The sequence below is a fragment of the Ascochyta rabiei genome, chromosome 1 (assembly GCF_004011695.2).
Source record: "Ascochyta rabiei chromosome 1, complete sequence".
NCBI classification, from domain to species: Eukaryota; Fungi; Ascomycota; class Dothideomycetes; order Pleosporales; family Didymellaceae; genus Ascochyta; species Ascochyta rabiei.
The window spans coordinates 1,741,435-1,761,057 of record NC_082405.1 but is presented as its reverse complement, the minus strand read 5'-3'; the positions used below and the strand labels follow the sequence as shown (position 1 = coordinate 1,761,057).

The 19,623-nt window shown below is 54.6% G+C and overlaps 5 protein-coding genes across 5 annotated transcripts, besides 4 other annotated features; 2 read left to right on the top strand and 3 right to left on the bottom strand.

Annotated features, from left to right (window-relative positions):
* Positions 1 to 225: 225 nt before the first annotated feature.
* Positions 226 to 1,065, bottom strand: EKO05_0000509 (uncharacterized protein; the record flags this gene model as incomplete). The annotated part of the gene is made up of 3 exons (XM_038936809.1): positions 226 to 445; positions 502 to 870; positions 947 to 1,065. 3 exons carry the CDS (start codon positions 1,063 to 1,065, stop codon positions 226 to 228), a joined length of 708 nt encoding a protein of 235 aa, XP_038803051.1.
* Positions 1,066 to 1,727: 662 nt separating this feature from the next.
* EKO05_0000508 (uncharacterized protein) lies at positions 1,728 to 3,476 on the bottom strand (the record flags this gene model as incomplete). Its single annotated transcript, XM_038936632.1, has 6 exons — positions 1,728 to 2,732; positions 2,781 to 3,112; positions 3,165 to 3,196; positions 3,254 to 3,292; positions 3,343 to 3,371; positions 3,435 to 3,476. 6 exons carry the CDS (start codon positions 3,474 to 3,476, stop codon positions 1,728 to 1,730), a joined length of 1,479 nt encoding a protein of 492 aa, XP_038803050.1.
* An 11-nt stretch (positions 3,477 to 3,487) lies between these two features.
* Positions 3,488 to 3,517: a tandem repeat.
* Positions 3,490 to 3,546: a tandem repeat.
* A 616-nt stretch (positions 3,547 to 4,162) lies between these two features.
* Positions 4,163 to 4,265: a tandem repeat.
* A 592-nt stretch (positions 4,266 to 4,857) lies between these two features.
* On the top strand, positions 4,858 to 5,865 carry EKO05_0000507 (uncharacterized protein; the record flags this gene model as incomplete). Its single annotated transcript, XM_038944718.1, has 1 exon — positions 4,858 to 5,865. One exon carries the CDS (start codon positions 4,858 to 4,860, stop codon positions 5,863 to 5,865), a length of 1,008 nt encoding a protein of 335 aa, XP_038803049.1.
* A 319-nt stretch (positions 5,866 to 6,184) lies between these two features.
* EKO05_0000506 (RNA helicase) lies at positions 6,185 to 10,769 on the bottom strand (the record flags this gene model as incomplete). The annotated part of the gene is made up of 3 exons (XM_038936759.1): positions 6,185 to 8,186; positions 8,234 to 9,920; positions 10,031 to 10,769. 3 exons carry the CDS (start codon positions 10,767 to 10,769, stop codon positions 6,185 to 6,187), a joined length of 4,428 nt encoding a protein of 1,475 aa, XP_038803048.1.
* Positions 10,325 to 10,350: a tandem repeat.
* A 378-nt stretch (positions 10,770 to 11,147) lies between the features above and the next one.
* Positions 11,148 to 19,448, top strand: EKO05_0000505 (translational activator of GCN4; the record flags this gene model as incomplete). The annotated part of the gene is made up of 6 exons (XM_038936408.1): positions 11,148 to 11,277; positions 11,335 to 13,427; positions 13,479 to 14,157; positions 14,204 to 14,398; positions 14,447 to 18,616; positions 18,667 to 19,448. 6 exons carry the CDS (start codon positions 11,148 to 11,150, stop codon positions 19,446 to 19,448), a joined length of 8,049 nt encoding a protein of 2,682 aa, XP_038803047.1.
* Between the last annotated feature and the right edge of the window lie 175 nt (positions 19,449 to 19,623).

The following is a 19,623-nucleotide window of genomic DNA, read 5'->3' as shown; positions in this document are numbered from 1 at the left end:
TTGTTATTCTTCGCCTATCCGCCTTTATCGTCAAAAGAGACCTTTAGTCTGTACTAATGGCGTTGCGCCTTCCTGGCCTTACCGTTACGGGTGTTGCGCATACACCAAGGTAGCGGGAGATCGCAACCAGACCTACGAGCCCTCTCCTGTTCTTTCTATGGAAGGAGTGTGGGTGTTCTGCCACCGAGGCCAGCCCTTGCTGATTCCACGGCTTTGTTGAAGCGCTTAACCGCCCTTTCGTGGTGCGATCGGCGTAGTGATTGGAGCTTTCGTCGCGCCATCTGTGGCTCTCTTTTGCTGGTAATAACGCTCTATGATCTTCTTCACTTGGGCTGCACTTTGTTCCTTGCCGGCCGGGGCCCTGATGCTGTCCAATGTGTATGGAGGCTGAACGAGAACTGCGTCGTTAACGACAATTTGGCTGTCAGCCCATCTTGTGGGCAGTCTTTGATCGAATCGTCAGTTGAGTCTAGGAGGCCTGAAAATGGCGTGGAGACGTACGTTCTGCTGATGGTATCATATATCTCCTGCGCCTCCCTGCTGACACCCTTGCCCTTTTGTGCATCCTTCTTCTTCATCTCGCGGATTGTCTGTTCCTCCCTAGCTATCAGCGCTGCCATGTCGACCTTTGCGATACTTGGGATCGCGCCATCGAACCCTGCATTGGACTCTGTCGCGCGTCCAACGAGCTCGAAAGACAGAATGTGTGCGAAAGGGATGATGTGATAGTCTCCGGGCTGGGTAGCGAGCGAGGCGGAGGGGTTCGGCGGCGCAGGCGCAGTATTGATGGCGATTGCGTTGGTGGTGTTGCAGGCTGTGAAGAGCGTGCCTTCCAAGACGTTGTCGTTGGGCGCGCATGTGATCTTGATCCTGTACGGTGTCAGCTGTGCTATGCTGAGCTGGATGTAGTCTTGCGGCTGTGTGAATCCAAGCAAGGGGAGCGTACCGTGACCCGACGGCCTTGTACAAGTTCGAATCCGCATCACCAACATCCTTGCTGGAACCCGCCTTCAGGGTGGGCGTAGCAACCTTCCCTGCCATGCTCTGGCGCTTGTTGTCCGCCATGGTTGGTGGTAGAGTCTCGAGCCGTCTTCCCTGGTCTCTCGCGACTGCTGTGTGCCCAGATGGTGTCTCTGAGCCCCCACCGTTTGCGCCGGGCAGCCAACCCTCCTCAGAGCGGGCTGCGAAGTGCACTGACAAGACAGGCCCCAAGAGATTGGCCAATGCGCGCAAGGAGACGCAAAGGAGCGACAAGGAGAAGACGACACGTGAGCCACACGGAGTTGGTGTGCAAGCACGGGGGCCTGCAGCGCGTGCAGGTTTGTTTGTGTTCCTGCCACCTGGTGGGCTTGGGTGCCCGTTACTCTGCCAAGGCTGGCACATGGCGCCGGCCGCTGTTGATCCCCAGTGGGATCTGCGCTGGCCGAATGATATCACATCTCCAACAGACGGCTCTGCTGTCGAGAGTAGCCTCTGAAGAACTCCTCCGTCTGCAGCAACACATCCCTCGCCTGATGAGAGCGTCACGGGTGCCGTCTTTCGCCAAGGCCACAACAGCGTCACATATCAAAGTCATTGGCAAGACAGAGAGCCAACCAAGCTCAGAGTACGCGAATCGATTGTATTCTGGATTCGAGCTGATTCATTTACATCGTATCCATCATTTTCATGTCCAAAGTTCAAGCAGCGCCGTGCTTTCTTCTATCAATCCTGGTATAGTCATCAAATTAAGCGTTGTAGGTCGAGGCAGAAACGTTTCCACCCCTTCCTGTCCAGTTGACGTGAATGTCCTGGCCCTCCTTGTACTGCTCGTTGGCGTATTCGGGCTTGATGCGGAAGGTGTGGGCACCGAAGTAGTCACGTTGGGCCTGCAACAGGTTGGCGGGCAGGTCCTTGGCGCGGTAACCGTCGTAGAAGCTGAGGGCAGTGCTGAAAGCGGGAGTAGGGATACCCCAGAGAGCTCCCTTGGAGACGACGTCTCTCCAGCCAGACTGAGCCTTGTGGATGGCCTTGTTGAAGAAGTCGTCGAAGAGCAGGTTCTCGAGGTCGGGGTTGGCGCGGTAGGCCTTGGTGATGTCCTTGAGGAAGACGGAGCGGATGATGCATCCACCGCGCCACATGAGGGCAATCTCGGGCTTGTTCAACTTCCAGTTGTACTCCTTGGCGGCATTCTGGATCAGCATGAAACCCTGAGCGTACGAGATGATCTTGGAGGCGTAGAGGGCCTGCTCGAGGTTGTCGATGAAAGCCTGCCTGTCGCCAGAGAAGCTGGGGCTGGGTCCGTCGAGGAGACCAGCAGCGCGGCCACGCTCAGACTTGAGCGAGGACAGGCAGCGGGCGAAGACGGCCTCTCCGATGAGAGTGACGGGCATACCGAGGTCGAGAGCGTTGATGGCGGTCCACTTGCCCGTACCCTTCTGACCAGCAGAGTCCATGATCTTCTCGACAATGGCAACACCGTCGTCGTCGTTCTTGTACATGATGTCGCGGGTGATTTCGATCAGGAAAGAGTCGAGGACACCACCGTTCCACTTGGCGAAGACGTCACCGATCTCCTTGTTGCTGAGACCGAGACCGCGCTTCATGATGTCGTAGGCTTCGCAGATCAACTGCATGTCACCGTACTCGATACCGTTGTGGACCATCTTGACGTAGTGACCAGCACCCTCGTCACCGACCCACTGACAGCAGGCCTCGCCGTCAGACTTGGCGGAGATGGACTGGAGGACGTCCTGTTACGTTGTCAGATGTGCTCTGGACGGGGGCTGTAGCTGTCCTACCTTGATGTATGGCCAGGCCTCCTCGTTGCCACCGGGCATGATGGAGGGGCCGTAGCGGGCACCCTCCTCACCACCAGAGACACCGGTACCGACGAAGCGGATGCCCTTCTGTGCAAGGTACTTGGTGCGGCGGTTTGTGTCGGGGTAGTGGGAGTTACCGCCGTCAATGATGATGTCGCCCTCCTCGATACCTCCCTCGTTGAGGAGGAGCTCAATGAAGTCGTCGACGGGCTTTCCGGCCATGACGAGCATCATCATGCGGCGGGGCTTCTTGAGCTTGGCGCAGAACTCCTTGATGGAGTGAGCACCCACGATGGACTTGCCCTTGGCCTCTATTGGACGTCAGTGCTGGTCTCGCGTGATTGAACCGCGCGTCAGGCTTACCATCGTTCAGGAAACGGTCAACCTTGGCAACGCTGGGAGCCTGTCAGTCTGCGCTCGTGTGCAGAAGCAAAAGAAAGGGAGGTTCTCACGTCCTGTTGAACGCAACGACGGTGAAGCCGTGGTCAGCACTGTTTCTTGTTAGCTGGGCGTGCAGACGGCTGAGGCGAGTGATGCTTACGCGTTGAGGATCAGGTTCTGGCCCATGACCTGGACATTGAGTGTGAGCAGCTATTTCTCCGTGCATTGGCTGCAGCTTTGGAGAGCACCTACGGCCAAACCGATCAAACCAAAGTCACCGACGGCCTCAGACATGCTTGCGATCTGGGGGGGAAGGGGAGGGGGGGGGGGAGGGGTTGTGGAAGTGGGTTGTTGAGGTGAGGGGTGCCTGAAGAGTGATAGCGGGGTAGAGCTGCAACGACCTGGCGCGCAACTGTTCAGAGCAATTGGAGGTGGATGGAGGACAGGTGGTGAGAAGTGGTGGGGGTTGTTTGGAATAAGTAGATTCTGCGTGTCGGAGCCGGAAGCAAGTGGAACTTGGTGTGGTAGCGGCACTGGCGGCGTGGGGCAGACGTGATGTCAACTGGGCGATGTGCTGCAAGAATCTTTCTAATCTCAGCAACGGAGAATGACTTCGGCCGCGGCCAATGCGCCGACGCTCCAACACAAGCACTGTGCCAGCTTTCAGTTTGGCCGTCTACTGTACTGTTTGTGCGGCGACTGTGCTCTTCCTCCGGCGGCCGCCCGCGGAGAAAGGTGCCCGCTACAAGAGCATCCTGATACACGGCGCTGTTGCTGCGACAGCCCCTCCATCTCAGCCCTAACCAACAGTGCTAACAGCCAGCGGAAAGAGGGGCACCAGCGAACAGGGATTGTGTTGAGCAGCCGCTAAGTCGGCCGAAGCCTGCCCGTCTGCAGCGTGCGGTGGCAGCACACATTGCCCGGACGTCACAACGCTCGTGAGGAATCCGGTCAACATGACATGCGCTGTTCCTGTTTGATTGTGCTTGTGCTTGTGCTTGTGCTTGTGCTTGTGCTTGTGCTTGTGCTTGTGCTTGTGCTTGTGCTTGTGCTTGTGCTTGTGCTCGTGCTCGTGCTCGTGCTCGCGACTGATGATTCGACCCTTGAGCAAGAGACGCGGCCGGCGCACTCTCTCGGCGCGCCAAGCCAGACGTGTGATCAGCCAGAGCAGCCAGATCAGTGTGCTTCACCGCACGCAGACCGGTGGTAATTACTCATTGCCATTGCGCCAGGCCCGCCATCCCACCCTGCATCGCTCAAAAAGCCGACCGGACCGGGGCCTGGGCGTTGTACCGTCGTGGCCGCGCTCGATGAGACGCGTTAGGAAAGACTCGTCGGCGTATGTAGTCAGCATCCGCAACTCAGCCTCATTCCCTTCTGCCTTCTGCACTCAAAGTGCGGCATTAATCACCACAACAGGATCCATAAACAGAACAGCACTCTCACCAGCCTCCATCCACCCCACGGCCCAAGCGCCTGGCTCCCCCACCCGTGACTGCTGAGCAAGTTTCTCCCGGACGTCACCAACCTCCAAGCTTGGACTTGCGCGTGACTGTCTCGCCCGAAATCTTCGCCGCATCCACGCTGCACGCCCTCCCGCCGCCCAACACGTCGACGTACACCACCTCCACTGCATCGCGCACTCTTTTTCTGTCCCAGCCAGTCACCAGGAACAATGGCAAACAACCCGAATCTGCAACCGCACCACTCCCTCCCAGCTCGGCCACCGCCCACGACATATTCAGCGCCGCCTTCGCGACCAACCAATGCTGGCGCAAGAACGCAGCCGAGCTCGGCCATGTTCGCTGCCTTCACACCGCGCTCAGTGGTAGCGCACGCTCCGCCGCAGGTGTCTGCTGCACCGGCTATGTACCCGCAAGCCACTGTGAGCGCTCCCTACCAAGCTTCCGCGTACCCGACCAGCAATACTTACAACAGCTACTCATATCCAGCCTATGCTGCAGGTGCCCCAGCCGCGTCATACCCCTCTGCCGCCGCTACGATGAACCGCGACGCTGGTGGCACGTACGATCCTGAGGAAGAGGCGCGTATGGCCGAGTGGAACAGCGCGTACAACAGAGACGACACAAACGCCAAGAAGACGGGAAACGCAAACGTTGGCATCGCGCAAGCTTCACCACCAGATGCCGACGCTGGGCCCACTGCAGACGGCAAGAAGAAAACCGTCGTCCGAGAAGGGGGTGGCAAGCACTGGGAAGACGAGACTTTGCTCGAGTGGAACCCACTGCACCCACGGCTTTTTATTGGCAACCTAGCTGGCGAGGTCACAGATGATTCGCTCTTGAAGGCCTTCTCGAAATACCCTTCCTTGTCCAAAGCCCGTGTCGTACGTGACAAGCGCTCGACGAAGAGCAAAAGTTATGGCTTTGTAAGCTTCGCCGATACCGACGACTACTTCCGCGCCGCCAAAGAGATGAACGGCAAGTACATTGGTAGCCATCCTGTGCTGATCAAGCGGGCCACGTCCGAAGTCAAGGTTGTCACGAAGCGCGACGACAAGCACGGCAAGCATGGACAGAACAACAAGAACAAGAACAAGAACAATGGCGGCAATAAGACGAACACGGCCACTGCTGCCCCGGCCATGACAGCCACGCTGCCCTTCATCCCCCGAGGTGTGCAGAAGAAGGGCAAGCACAGCGGACCGAGGGTTCTTGGTTGAGCAGTCCAGCTCTGGTGGTGTATGAAGACGTCCCGACAGCTTCGAAATACCCTGTTGCAAATCCAATTCAAAAGACTACAATACACATTCTGCCTGTCTTTCCTTTGGTGTTCAGTCCTTGCAGTGTGGTCACTGCCAAGGTTGAGGCCTCAAGCTTTCCAATCAGGTTTCTGAATGATCACCACACCAAGTCATGCTGTGGCAGTTTCTTGGTGGACGTGACAGTGCCTACTTGATCGAGTCGACATTCGACGCTTACTCACGTGCTTTGAGAGTCAAACACACAGATACAACACACATCTCTAACTCTCCCTCCCACTCACTTGGCCTTCCCACCCGCCCTCTCTCTGATCCGCTCATCCTTCTCCCACCTCTCGACAAACACCCTCTCAAAGATGCCCAGCCACTCGCGTTCCCTCTCGCCCAGCACTCGTCCGGGGTTCCTCCAGCTCGCGCTCAGAATCTCCTTGACCCTCCTCCGGAGTACCTTCAGCGCGACAGCGGCCCTCCACTCCCGGACTGTAAACTTGACCATGTTTCCGGGGAAGCTGACGACGCCTGCGTGCAGCTTGAAGTCCATGTCGGCGGCTACCATGAGTACCATGGGCAGCGGGTGCGCAATCGACGTCGAGTGTGCATTGTAAAACTTGTTGCTGGATTGCATAATGTGGTAATACGACAGGAATTTGGCCGTTTTGGTTCCCTTGTTGACGCTGGTGGGGGCAAGGCTGACTGTCTGGTTGTTGGATATGTTGCGCCAGCCTTTGCCCTCGCGGGTGAGTAGCTTCGGGTAGAACGCTGTTGCGATGACCGAATTGACGAGGAGGTCGTTGGAGGAGTGATGGTCGTACTGCGAAGGCACAGTGACGAAGAGGCGATGGCGCGTTGTTGAGCGGTAGCGGCTGAGTGCGCGGCGTTCATCCAGCGACATCTGAACGAAGCCTGTTTCGACGAGAGAAGACAGCAGCTGTGCTTTGAGGTCTTCAATATTGCCGAGGTTTTGAGGTGAGAGGAAGTTCTTGTGACAGAACTGCATTTCCGACCGGCCAGCGGTAGTACAGACTGTGCGCCAGGCTTTGTAGGCGTTGTAAGTTGTCAGCAGATCGGAGTCGCCAGTCTTGAAGGACAGGCGAGCGATATCAGCTCGTTGCTTTGCTCCAAACGGTGTCAGGAAGGGCGACTTGGAAGACAGGATGGCGGCAATAGTAATGGCGACGTCTACGCAGCCAAACATACTCGCCAGCAACACCAGTTTGCCCAGATGCGCGTCGAGGGGGAGCTTCGCGATTTGACGACCGAGGTGGGTGAGATCTTCACCGGGAGTAAGTGCGTCAACTTCGATAAGAGCATCGATCGCACGACGTATGTTCTTAGAGGATGGAGGATCTAAAGCTTCAGATAGTGTGGACTCGATGTCCCCGAGCTTGCAGATCTTTGTTCGCATGACAAGATCCTGCAAAGATAACCGCAACATTTCGGGTGTTTGCTGGTCCATCATGAGGTTGTCATGGCGGTACTTAGTGAACAAGTGATAGCATAGCCCTTCTTGGACACGGCCTGCACGACCACGTCGCTGCTTTGCGTTTGCCCGAGCAATGAATGATTGCGTTAGGCGCGACAACTGCCGACGTTCATCGAAACGCATCTCCTTGTGCTTACCAGTATCGATGACACAGGTAATGTCTGGGATAGTCACACCAGTCTCCGCAATATTAGTTGCAATCACGATCTTTCGTACGCCTGGTGGAGGCAGGAGGAAGGCAGCCTGCTGGTCTTCGCTCGAGATCGTAGAGTGAAGTGGGTATATCAGCCAGTTAGAGTTGAATGATTGATGACTGGCAAGCATATCGTTGAGCTGTCGGATCTCAGCAAGGCCTGGAAGGAAGACCAATACGGCACTGCTGTATCGACTAAGCTGCGGATCGTATGCCACTGCTTCGATCAATCGAACGATCAGATCGTAGTCAATGGCATACTCGTCGTAGGTGGATAGTACATTGCGGGTAGCTGGGCTGTAGCCAGGGAGCTTGCTGGGAATGCCGGACTTTTCAGATGTGATTTCCTCATCATCATCGCCACTACTGTTACCGGTCTTTCGAGCATCCTCGGCAGAGCCAGCATAGTGTGTCAACTCGATGGCGTCTTCCAGATATTGCGTCTGTACCGGAAACGTCCGACCGGGCACGTTCAATATTGGAGCGTCGTTGAGGTATCGTGAGAAGCGAGCTGCATCTACCGTCGCACTCATGAGAATGACCTTTAGCTCGGGCCGACGGTCCATCAGCGTACGTAGTATAATGAGTAAGAAGTCGGTATCGATACTGTCTTCAGTTAGTAATGTCCAAGTTTCGAGTGCAATGTCATGTACCTTCGTTCGTGAACCTCATCAATGACCAAATGTGTGACCTCTCCGAGCCCCTTGGGACCCTCCAACATACGCAAAACGACTCCCACGGTAGCATAAACGAGCCTAGTTTGTGCCGATGTCTTGGACTCTAAGCGAATAGCGTAGCCCACAAGGGAACGCATCGAACCAAGGTCTTTGGGACCTTCCCCAAGCTCTTCACTGACACGTTGTGCCAGCGAGATCGCCGAGATTCGCCTGGGCTCAGTACAATACACCTTGCAGGTCTTGCCCTGGGAAAGTTGATGTTCTAGAATGAAAGATGGTATCTGCGTGCTCTTTCCGCAACCAGTCTCACCGCAGATGATCGTGACCTGGCTCTTTTCAATGGTTGATAGTATAGATTCCCTGAACCCGTAGACTGGAAGATTCATCCTTCCAACGAGCATGTGTTGATATGTCGGGGCCGCTGCTTTCTGTGCCCAAAGTTCTCGGAGACCCTGTTTCTCGGGAATGGGAGTGTTGTAGCCGGAGTTGGCTAGGCTGGAGCCTGTACCAGCTTGGTTACGAGCCTTCCATCTGTTCGTCAGAACGACACCGTCGGACTCTTCGTTGTCGATCTGGTCTTGAACGATGGTCCGGTAGTATTTGACAGCTTCGCGGTCATCTGCGTCGATACGTTCCTTGCGGTGTTCGAGAAATTCGCGGTAGACGTCTCTCCAGTTCGGAGGGAGACGCAGGTACACTTTTTCTTCTTTACTTGAAGCAGCAGAGATGGAGAACAAAGCTACTGTGGAGATGAAGCTTTCGCTCTGCTCGATACCAACAGCCGCAATAGTCGTGGCTTCGAAGACTGCCTGAATACCTTTCAGAGAGACCGCTACTCCGGCTATGTCAATGTCATACTCGACCTCAAGGTCCTTCGACCATGTGATGGTTACTGCGTGTCGGCAGCGATATGTTGTAGGGGAGATCATCTTGTACGCTACTCGCGCTCCCGGATCTCTAGATCGTATTGCTTCTTCGAGGCAACGCCGAGGGGTCAAGCCACTTTGTTTGCCGAAGTCTCGTAATACAACGTTACCCGACTCAGCATTTTCACTCAGTGTTTCGTTAGCCGCTGGCTCATCGGGGATGGCAGAGAACATGTCCCCCAGCATGTCGGCCTCAGCCATGATGTCGTCGGCGGCACTCCCATTTGTGGCTGTTTGCGGCTCCTCCATAGGTGCTGGCACAGCTGGTGCTTCAAGCTCTTGTTGTTTCCGCGCAGATTTTGATGGTGTTGTTTCTTGCTGTCTTTTAGCCGCTTGGTTCTGTGCAATTTCGTTTCGCTTCGTAGGCCATTGTGCTTCGGCTTCACGGTCGTCAAAAAGGGTATCAGACTCGAGTTGCTGTAGCTGGGATAGAAGCTTCCGGACTTGTGGAGATTGTACCGTCTTCACAGGTGCCGCTTTTTTACCTTTGGGGCCCTTCTTGCGTGGGCTGGCCTCGACAAGCTCAGGATCGATTTCGTAGAGTTTGCTTTTGATTTTCAGATACGTTGGCACGAGCTCTTCTAAGTCGATATCGCTGTCAATGTCGCTGACGTGAACGTCGCCATGGTCTGAATCAGCCAGAGTCGGTGGTCCGGGTGCTGGAGCTTTGTTTGAAGCACGGTCGAAAGCGCTGGCTGAGTTCGTCTTGACTGCTGAGGTATCCGGTACAGGTGATGCTACTGCATGTTAGCGACTGGAGAAGCCGAGACGAATTCTTGCTTCGAATAAAGTTGAAACCTGTGAAAAGACAGAGCAATGGCCGGTGCGGAAGAGAGCTAGTACCTACCAGGGCGGGACACATCCGGAGTGAATATAGCTGATTGTTTTGGCTTTGGCTCTTCGTAAGAGAACGCATGTCCTTTGCACTGGTCAAGTGCGAGCCATTCTAGCGCTTCTTGCAGGCCCCAGACAGTAGATGTTGCGTCGATGCCGCCAGCATCTGCACATAGCCATTTCAGAACTGGCTCGATCTGCTCATGGGAGAAGCCCAGATCACGCAAAGTCAAATTCAGGGTCCAAAGCTTAGACATTGCGTCCTCTTCTGACATCACCTTGAGCAAAGACTGTTGCTGTCCTTGCCTTCGATTCGAATCGTTCGATTCGGTTTGCGCTAGCGATATGATAGTATCCAAGACCTCGCTTGGAAGCCAATCGTGGACAGTCATAGCATGAGACTGCGCACGAAGGACTCTGCGGTCTGTCTCAAACTTGGTGACCTGCCGGCGAGACTCTCGCCGCACCTTGGCAGCATGCTTCTCAACAAGCAGCTGAAGTTCATCGCGCTCGAGCTGAGCTTCCAGTTCTTCTGGCGTTTGAGCTGCTTCCTGCTTGGCGACTTCTTCCACCTTAGGAGCTGGGGTTGCTGTTTTAGCAACGTCTGCACTGTCTTTCGAAGACGTGGGCACACTTTCCTTGTTGACGGCGGCCTCATCGACAGCAGACTTCTCCACTTTTGGTTTGCTGGCGACCGAAGTGGTGGCAAAGCCACGTGCAGGATTACCCGCTGGCTTCTTCTTCTTCGCCATTATTGAGTGTGGTAGATGGGTTCAGATTTTGCTTGACAGGTGAAACTTCCAAAAAGGGTAGGACCTCAGGCGGGCTGCCGTATAGAGTATATCGGGGCTTGATCCTTTACGAGATCAAGATTGGACAGGGCGCAGAAGCTGATGGGACGCATGTAGGGCGGCGCAGAGTGCTCCAAGGTGCAGCGAAGAGGTGCAGAGGGCTGCTGGGCTGAAGTGGAGTACCTTGAGAAGGGCGCTCCACTCTCGATGTCATTGAATGAGTCGAGCTCGGGCCGCTCAATTGGCCGACGTGCATCGCGACTAACTTTTCGAAGAGCAGCAAACGCCCCGCCAACCACCCCGCATTCCCCTGCTGCTGTCCCATGTGGCAGAGACGACATGACTGTGAATGGGGAGGTTAAATCACAGGCCATCGACCGCGATGTCCTGCGGCGTGGTCTCGTGACGAGCTCTACGAAACTGAGAATTGAGAGTCTGGGGCGGCTCGAGCACCAGGTGGCAGACGAGTGTAGGTGCACAAGCAGCATTTTGATAGGAACCGCGCTGATTGCGAATTCGTGTGTAGCTCTCGTTCCTGCCGATCTGCAAGCTCTTCTAGCCACGCTCTTCGAAACATATCCCCTCTACGACGACAGAGAATCACGGCGCGCTGTCGAAGCAGTCCTCAAGTCGCTTGTGAACGGCCCACACGGCGACCTCGTCCTGCCCGTAATTGTCAAATTCCTGAAAGAAGAGTGCCAGAAGAAGGGCATTGCACACGTTAATGCATTCGTGCTGGTCGACTGGTGCTCGACACTGCTTGTGCAGTTTGCGAAGCAGCCAGAGCGATGGTCCAAGTTTGGATTGGACCTAGCATTGGCTGATGCGCGCGTGCTGGAGACGTGTGTGGCCGCCGGCAGTGATCGTCGAGCTACTCGCATCTCGCACTCTGCTTTGGTAGTCACACGGCGCGCTCTGCGTGCCATCCTGGGCTCCAAAGAAATTGGAAAGGATGCACTTGACAAGCTGGTGGCGAACCTCACTGCGAAGGGCGCTGCGCCCGCGGCTGGCAACGCCGTATTTCTTGGAGTCATTGCCGGTGTCTCGTCACGCCTGTCAGACGTCAAGCTGCGATTCGAGCAACACAAGCAGGAGTACTACGCTTTCTACGTGCGCGAAATTGTGGGCTCGAGAAGTCAGCTACCCGACCATATATCAAATGCGTTTCACGATTTCTTCGACACCTTCCCCACACTTGAGGAGCTGCGCAAGGAGGTCATAACACCTATCGAAAAGGCACTTCTGCGAGCACCAGAAGTCGTGCTGAACGATATTGTTTCGCCAATGATCTTGGCTCTTCCCGAGTCTATGGACCTTTCAGATGTGTTCATCAGCAACTTACTTAAGCCACTGCTCTCCAACGTCAAATCTAGCAACCCTGTCATCCGCGCTGGAGCTCTCCGAACCTTTACCGCGCTAGCCTCCAGGTCACAAAACGAAGATGTCATCGGGAAGGTAGCAGACGAGGTATTAAACCCGCTGAAGCAGGGCAAGGTTTCGGGTGTTGAACAGAAGGTATTACACGCGCAGATGCTGTCAGCTTTCAAAGAGTCCTCGGCTCTGTCTCACAAAATTCCCGCTGGTATTGCACCTGTTGCACTGAAGGAGCCCGGCGAGTCAGCTGTTGTGGCAGAAGTGTCCACCATGGCCAAGCATCTAACTTTCGGGTTAACCAACGGAGTAGCCCTTGACAAGACGGTCGCGGATGCCTTCATCAAGGGCATGGCAGACAAACGCATCCCCGTCCGCCGCCTTTGGGCTATTCGCGCGGCAGACATTTGGTGGAACCTTACCGAGTCACAGCACGGCCAAGCAGACATCTTGGCGTTCTGCCAGAGCACACTGCCCAAGCTTGTAGAGATCTGGCAAGAGGTCAATGCAAATCCACTTCCTGCAACACAGAACGGTCTGGTGACTGTGGGCCACTACGTTACTGCACTTCTTCTCAAGATCCGAGATACCAAGGATGAGAAGCTTGCTGCTGTCTACAAGAAGTCTGATGTGCTCTCGCAATCACTCGTAAGCCAACCGAAGCCTTCATTCCTGCTCAATGCGAAAGTGTACACCAAGCTGTCCACCGAGGACGATGTTGCAATCGCACTCCGCGCGTTAAGAGCTGTTGCTCCCTTTGTCATCCAGGAGTCTGTTTCCGGAGATGTCCAGGACGCCTGGGCACAGGCTTTTATCTTTTTCATTGCGGGACAGAGTGTTTCTTCGAGAGCAAAGTCTGCCGCCAGGCTAGCTCTGACCCAAACGTACCTCGAGGTATCAACAGAGAAGATCAGTGAGATCGTCATTCAGGGTGCATGGTCGTGGTACAGATTGAGCACACAAGAAGACAAGGAAAGCGCCGCGTTCGCATCCAAGACCGGAGCTACCGAACTCGGTGCGGTCCTTGGGTGCATCTGCCTTCCACCTGATGTTGTAAAGAAGCTCGAAGGAAGCGTCGATCAAAATCAGCTACGTAAGCAAGCCATCAGCCTATTAGTACTGGCAAGGGGCGAGCTTATTCCAAGAACATCCTGGATCGACATGTGCCTTCGCATGGGCGTTGACCCTGGCCAGCTTGTGCAAGAAAATCTGCAAGAATGCATGAGTTTGATTAATGCAGCTACCGAGGTGCGTGCATCACCTATTTCACTCAATCTGTCGTCACTGACATTTACGCAGAACAAAGACAACAATCAACTTGCAAGCATTAGCTTAGCCGCATATAGCGCCTACACTGATTTGGCTTTTGTCGCACCTGAATCAGCTTTGCCAATTATCGTGAAGCAGTTCAGTCAGGATCTTGATCCTAAACAGCTCGAGTCAGTTGGGCCACAAGAAGCAGCCATCTTCAGAACACCGGAGGGGACAGCATACGTAGACGTATTGTCCAAGAAAGCACCAGTCACCATCGACAAGAATACCAAGGACTACGACACTCTGAAATGGGAGGAGGAATTACGATCACAGCTGGCTCAAAAGCAGGGCAAAGCCAAAAAGCTCACTTCTGAAGAACAAGCGAAGGTTAATGCCCAATTAGCCAAAGAGTCGGCTATCAGGAGAGAAGTGGCTTCGACAGAACAAAAGATGAGACGTGGAGTGGGCATCATCCAGAGCCTTGCCACTGGGCCTCCAACGGAGGCAGAGCAGTGGATGGGACCTGCTGTCGACCTTCTCATACACTCAATCCGCGCTGGTGCTGGTCTTCTTCTCGGAGACCTGCCAGCTACAACCTTCATCGCATGCTCCCAACGTGTCTCGAACCGTCTCGGTGCAATCAGACCATTCGTCGGTGTCGCAACATTGCGAACGATTGGTTCAATTCAGCTCTCAGACGAGTACGAGGGAGAGCAACTTGGTGGTGCGTTACTCACCTACTTAGCCTTTCATCTTGCTAACAAATGTAGATCTCGTTACAAGAGTTTTGTACCGACTTCGCTTCCTGAGCGAGCAGCGTCCTCTTGATCCTGTATCTGTGGCATATTGCTTGCCACTTATTTTCCTTGTACTTGAGAAGGGCGGCATTGGCAAGTCGTCCCCAGAGGAGGCGGACGAACAGTTGATTCTGGCATTCGAGTTCCTGTCTTTCCATGCCAACTCATGTAAGTCGAGCAATTTTCTTCGTAATACTTCCGCTGACATTTTCACAGGCACAGATACCCGACTGCCACGTAAAGATATGCTCGAAGTCCTCATCTGGTCAATGCAAAGCTACCAGCAACACTACAAGATAATCAAGGATTGTCTGACGGACCTTGCCAGAGGCCTGGCTGTCAATATTACCAACGAGGAGCTGGGCGCACTACTTCGAGGAACTATTGTACCTGAGACAGCTGTACGCACAGCAACACTACAGGCGATTGATGCGGAACTTGACATGAACGACCTCAAGTTCAGCGAAGAAATCTTCATCGCGTCGCATGATGACGACGAGGAGAACGTCGAGCTTGCAAAGACAATCTGGGACGATAACGAGCTTCAGCTTAGTGCTGATGCTGGCGCAAAAATGCTGCCCTACCTTGAGTCTCTTGATAAGCAGCTTCGTCGAGCAGCTGCTCGCTCTATTGGCGAGACTGTTGCCGAATTCCCGGAAATCTTTGACGACCTCCTCCAGAGACTGCAGGAGTCCTACATTGAGAAGGCTAAGCCCCGAGTCGCAGAGCGTGACGAGTACGGCATGCCACGCAGGAACGATACACGTGATCCTTGGGAGGCCAGAGACGGTATCGCGCTTGCGTACAAGGAGATGACGCCTGGCTTCAAGCCAGATGGCCTGTCGGACTTCCTCACGTTTATGGTTTACAATGGCCCTCTGGGTGATCGAAGTGCTGCTGTCCGTGAACAGATGATTGAAGCCGCTACATCAATCATCACCAACAAAGCCAAGTCGAAGGTTGAACACTTGATGGAGTTGTTCGAAAACGCACTGGAAAGTCCTGATCGCAAGTCAGAGATGTACGACCAAGTCAACGAGGCTGTCATCATCCTTTACGGTGCCCTAGGCCGCCACTTGGGAGCAGGAGACAAGCGTGTGCCGAAGGTCGTACAACGTCTACTCGCCACCCTCAGCGTACCCTCCGAAACCGTGCAATATGCCGTTGCACAGTGCCTACCACCTCTAGTCCGTACCTCAGAACAGGAGACTTCTAAATATGTTGACCAGATGATAGAGCAGCTCCTGCAGTCTAAGAAGTACCCCGCGCGTCGTGGTGCTGCCTATGGTCTCGCAGGTATTGTTCAGGGTAAAGGCCTTGGCATACTCAGAGAATACCGTGTCATGTCCACACTCAATGCTGCAGTCGAGAACAAGAAGGATCCCAATGCTCGTCAGGGCGCCTTCTTAGCTTATGAGCTCATGTCGCTTATCCTTGGGCGTTTATTCGAGCCGTACGTCATTCAGCTCGTGCCTCAGCTGCTGGTTGGATTTGGCGATACCACCGCAGACGTTCGTGACGCTTGCTTAGATGCAGCGAAGACGTGCTTCTCTACCCTCAGCTCCTACGGTGTCAAGCAGATTTTGCCCATCCTCTTGGATGGTCTTGATGAGCAACAATGGCGCAGTAAGAAGGGTGCCTGCGATTCTTTGGGCGCCATGGCTTACCTTGACCCTAACCAGCTCGCTCTCAGTCTGCCAGACATCATTCCGCCTCTCACAACTGTGCTGACTGACTCTCATAAGGAGGTTAGGTCCTCAGCCAACCGCAGTTTGAAACGCTTTGGAGAAGTCATCAGCAATCCAGAGATCAAGAGCGTGGTCGACATTCTTCTCAAGGCACTCAGTGACCCGACCAAGCACACCGACGATGCTCTCGATTCACTTATCAAGATTCAGTTTGCCCATTTCCTTGATGCTCCATCGCTGGCGCTTGTCGTCCGCATTCTTGAGCGTGGTCTGGGCGACCGCTCCGCTACAAAGCGCAAGTCTGCCCAAATCATTGGCAGTCTGGCGTATCTTACAGAGCGAAAGGATCTCATTGCTCATCTGCCAATCCTTGTCGCTGGCCTGCGTGTAGCAATTGTCGATCCTGTGCCTACTACGCGTGCCACTGCCTCGAAAGCGCTTGGTTCGCTTATGGAGAAGCTTGGAGAGGATGCTTTGCCAGATCTCATCCCAAGTCTCATGGCAACCCTCAAATCAGACACTGGAGCGGGCGACCGTCTTGGTTCGGCACAAGCCCTTTCCGAGGTCCTCGCTGGTCTGGGTACTGGACGTCTGGAGGAGACTTTGCCCAGTATCTTGCAGAACGTCTCGAGCAACAAGCCGTCTGTACGAGAAGGCTTCATGTCGCTCTTCATCTACCTGCCAGCTTGCTTCGGAAACAGCTTTGCGAACTACCTTAGCAAGATCATCCCTCCTATCCTTGGTGGGCTGGCAGACGATGTCGAGTCCATTCGCGAGACTGCTCTGCGGGCTGGTCGACTTCTGGTCAAGAATTTCGCGACAAAGGCCATCGATCTGCTCCTGCCCGAGCTGGAGAGAGGTCTGGCAGACGACAGCCACCGCATCCGTCTCAGCTCCGTCGAGCTGGTCGGAGATCTCTTGTTCAACCTTACTGGTATCAGCGGCAAGGAGGGCGAGGATGTCGAAGAGGGTGCCAAGGAAGCTGGTCAGTCCTTACTCGAGGTTCTTGGAGAAGAGAAGCGCAACAAGGTTCTGTCAGCACTCTACATCTGTCGCTGCGATACTTCTGGTCTTGTTCGCACCGCCTCCATCAATGTTTGGAAGGCATTGGTGGCCTCTCCGCGTACCCTTCGCGAGCTCATTCCTACACTCACTCAGTTCATCATCCGCCGTTTGGCTAGTTCCAACATGGAACAGAAGGTCATCGCCGGAAACGCTCTGGGAGAGCTTATGCGCAAGTCTGGCGACGGTGTGCTGGCAACATTACTCCCTACTCTCGAAGCGGGTCTGCACACTACCGATACCGATGCCAAGCAAGGTATTTGTATAGCACTTCGCGAGCTCATCTCCGCAGCAGCGCCAGAACAGCTAGAGGACTACGAGAAGACACTGATCCAGGTTGTAAGGACTGCACTGGTGGATTCAGACGAAGACGTACGAGACGCCGCCGCCGAAGCCTTCGACGCCCTGCAGCAGATCTTTGGCAAGAAGGCTGTCGATCAGGTCCTACCCTACCTGCTCAACCTGCTGCGCAGCGGAGACGATGCGCAGAACGCACTTTCTGCTCTTCTCACACTTCTCACAGATCAGGCAAGATCAAACATCATCCTGCCCAACCTCCTCCCAACACTTCTTACTTCGCCAATGTCCGGCTTTAACGCCCGCGCCATTGCCTCGTTAGCTGAAGTTGCAAGCTCTGCCATGACCAGGAGGCTGCCGACCATCCTCAACACGATTATGGACAATGTCATCACTTGCAAGGACGAAGCTCTCAGGTCCGATCTGGAATCATCGTTCGACAAGGTACTGTTGTCAGTTGATGAGTACGATGGACTCAACACTGCCATGAGCGTCATGCTGGCTCTGTCCAAGCACAACGACGAGCGCAGACGTGCTCGCGCAGACATGCACCTGGTCAAGTTTTTCGCCGAGACCGATGTCGACTTCTCGAGATATTACCCTGATCTCATTCGAGCTCTACTCATCTCCTTTGACGACGGTGACAAGGAAGTCGTCAAATCGGCGTGGACGGCCCTTAGCACGCTCACATCGAAGCGCCTGCGCAAGGAGGAGATGGAATCACTTGTCATCTCTACTCGTCAAACCCTTTCGCAGGTTGGTGTTGCCGGTGCAAACTTGCCTGGTTTCTCCCTACCGAAGGGCATCAGCGCTATTCTGCCCATTTTCCTGCAGGGTCTCATGAACGGCTCGGTCGACCAACGAACACAAGCTGCCCTAGCCATTTCAGATATTATCGACCGCACCGATGCCAAGGCGCTCCAGCCGTTCGTGACCCAGATTACGGGTCCTCTCATTCGTGTCGTCACAGAGCGCTCAACGGAAGTCAAGGCAGCTATCCTGCTTACGCTCAACAACTTGCTTGAGAAGATCCCAACCTTCCTCAAGCCTTTCTTGCCTCAGCTGCAGCGTACGTTCGCCAAGTCACTTGCGGATACGTCTTCGGATCTTCTGCGAGCGCGTGCAGCCAAGGCACTAGGCACGCTGATCAAGCTTACTCCCAGAGTCGACCCTCTCATTGCTGAGCTTGTTACTGGATCCAAGACCAGCGATGAGGCCGTCAAGCTGGCCATGTTGAAGGCCTTGTTCGAGGTGGTCAGCAAGGCTGGCAAGAACATGAGTGAGGCGAGCAGGAATGCTATTCTGGGTCTCATCGACAACGAGCTCGATGACTCGGACGGTAAGCAATAACAAGATGATCTGAGGGGACCTGAACTAACGACCTTGCAGATTCCATGGCAATCACCAATGCCCGTCTCTTAGGTGCTCTTATCAGCTGCTTGCCGGAGGAGAGCGCTGCCAGTCTGATCAAGACGCGTGTGCTGACAACTCACTTCAGCAAAGCATCCTTGCTCGCTCTGAACGCTATCTTGCTCGATGCTCCAGAAGCCCTTACGGGTAGTTTTGCCGACGAAACTCTTCACGTCATCTGTCAGGGTATTGCACACAATCAACCCGTTATCTCAGACAACTCGGTCCTGGCAGCCGGCAAGTACCTTTTGAGCGAGAGGACAACAAAGACTTTTGAGCACACCAAGCCTATCTTCGAGGCTCTCGCTCCCGTTGTCGAGCCCGGTCACCCTGTCGACACCAGACGTCTGGCGCTCGTTGTCCTGCGCACTGTAGCTCGCGAACACAACGAGCTTGTGCGCCCGCACATCCCGCTCCTTGTCCCTGTCGTGTTCGCATCGGTTCGCGACCCTGTTATCCCCGTCAAGCTGTCTGCCGAAGCAGCGTTCTTGACCATCTTCTCAGTCGTAGAGGAGGAGAGTGCTGTGTTTGACAAGTACATGGCGGACAAGGGCAAGAGCCTTCCGCCTGCTCAGCAAAGAAGCATAGGAGAGTATTTCAAGAGGATTGCGCTGCGATTGGCGAACCAGGCGAGAGAGAAAAAAGAGGCCGAGGGTGGTTCGGGAGGATTAGGATTGAGCAGTGATGAGGTAGAAGATGAGAGGGAAATCTGGAGCGTAGGAAAGGTGGAGCTGGGCGATGTGTTTGGGGACAGCTCGTAGGTGTGGATAGAACGGGCAGGGAAAAGCAAGATTCTGAAAGATTCACGTAGTTTGAGCATATTTCAAATGAATGCATAGCGTTGTTTCTGCGACCATCGCTTGCGCACACGGTTGGGTAAACACTGTTCTTCTGGTCAAGCACCCAAGGTGTTGTCGATCAAGTGTACCCTCCCAC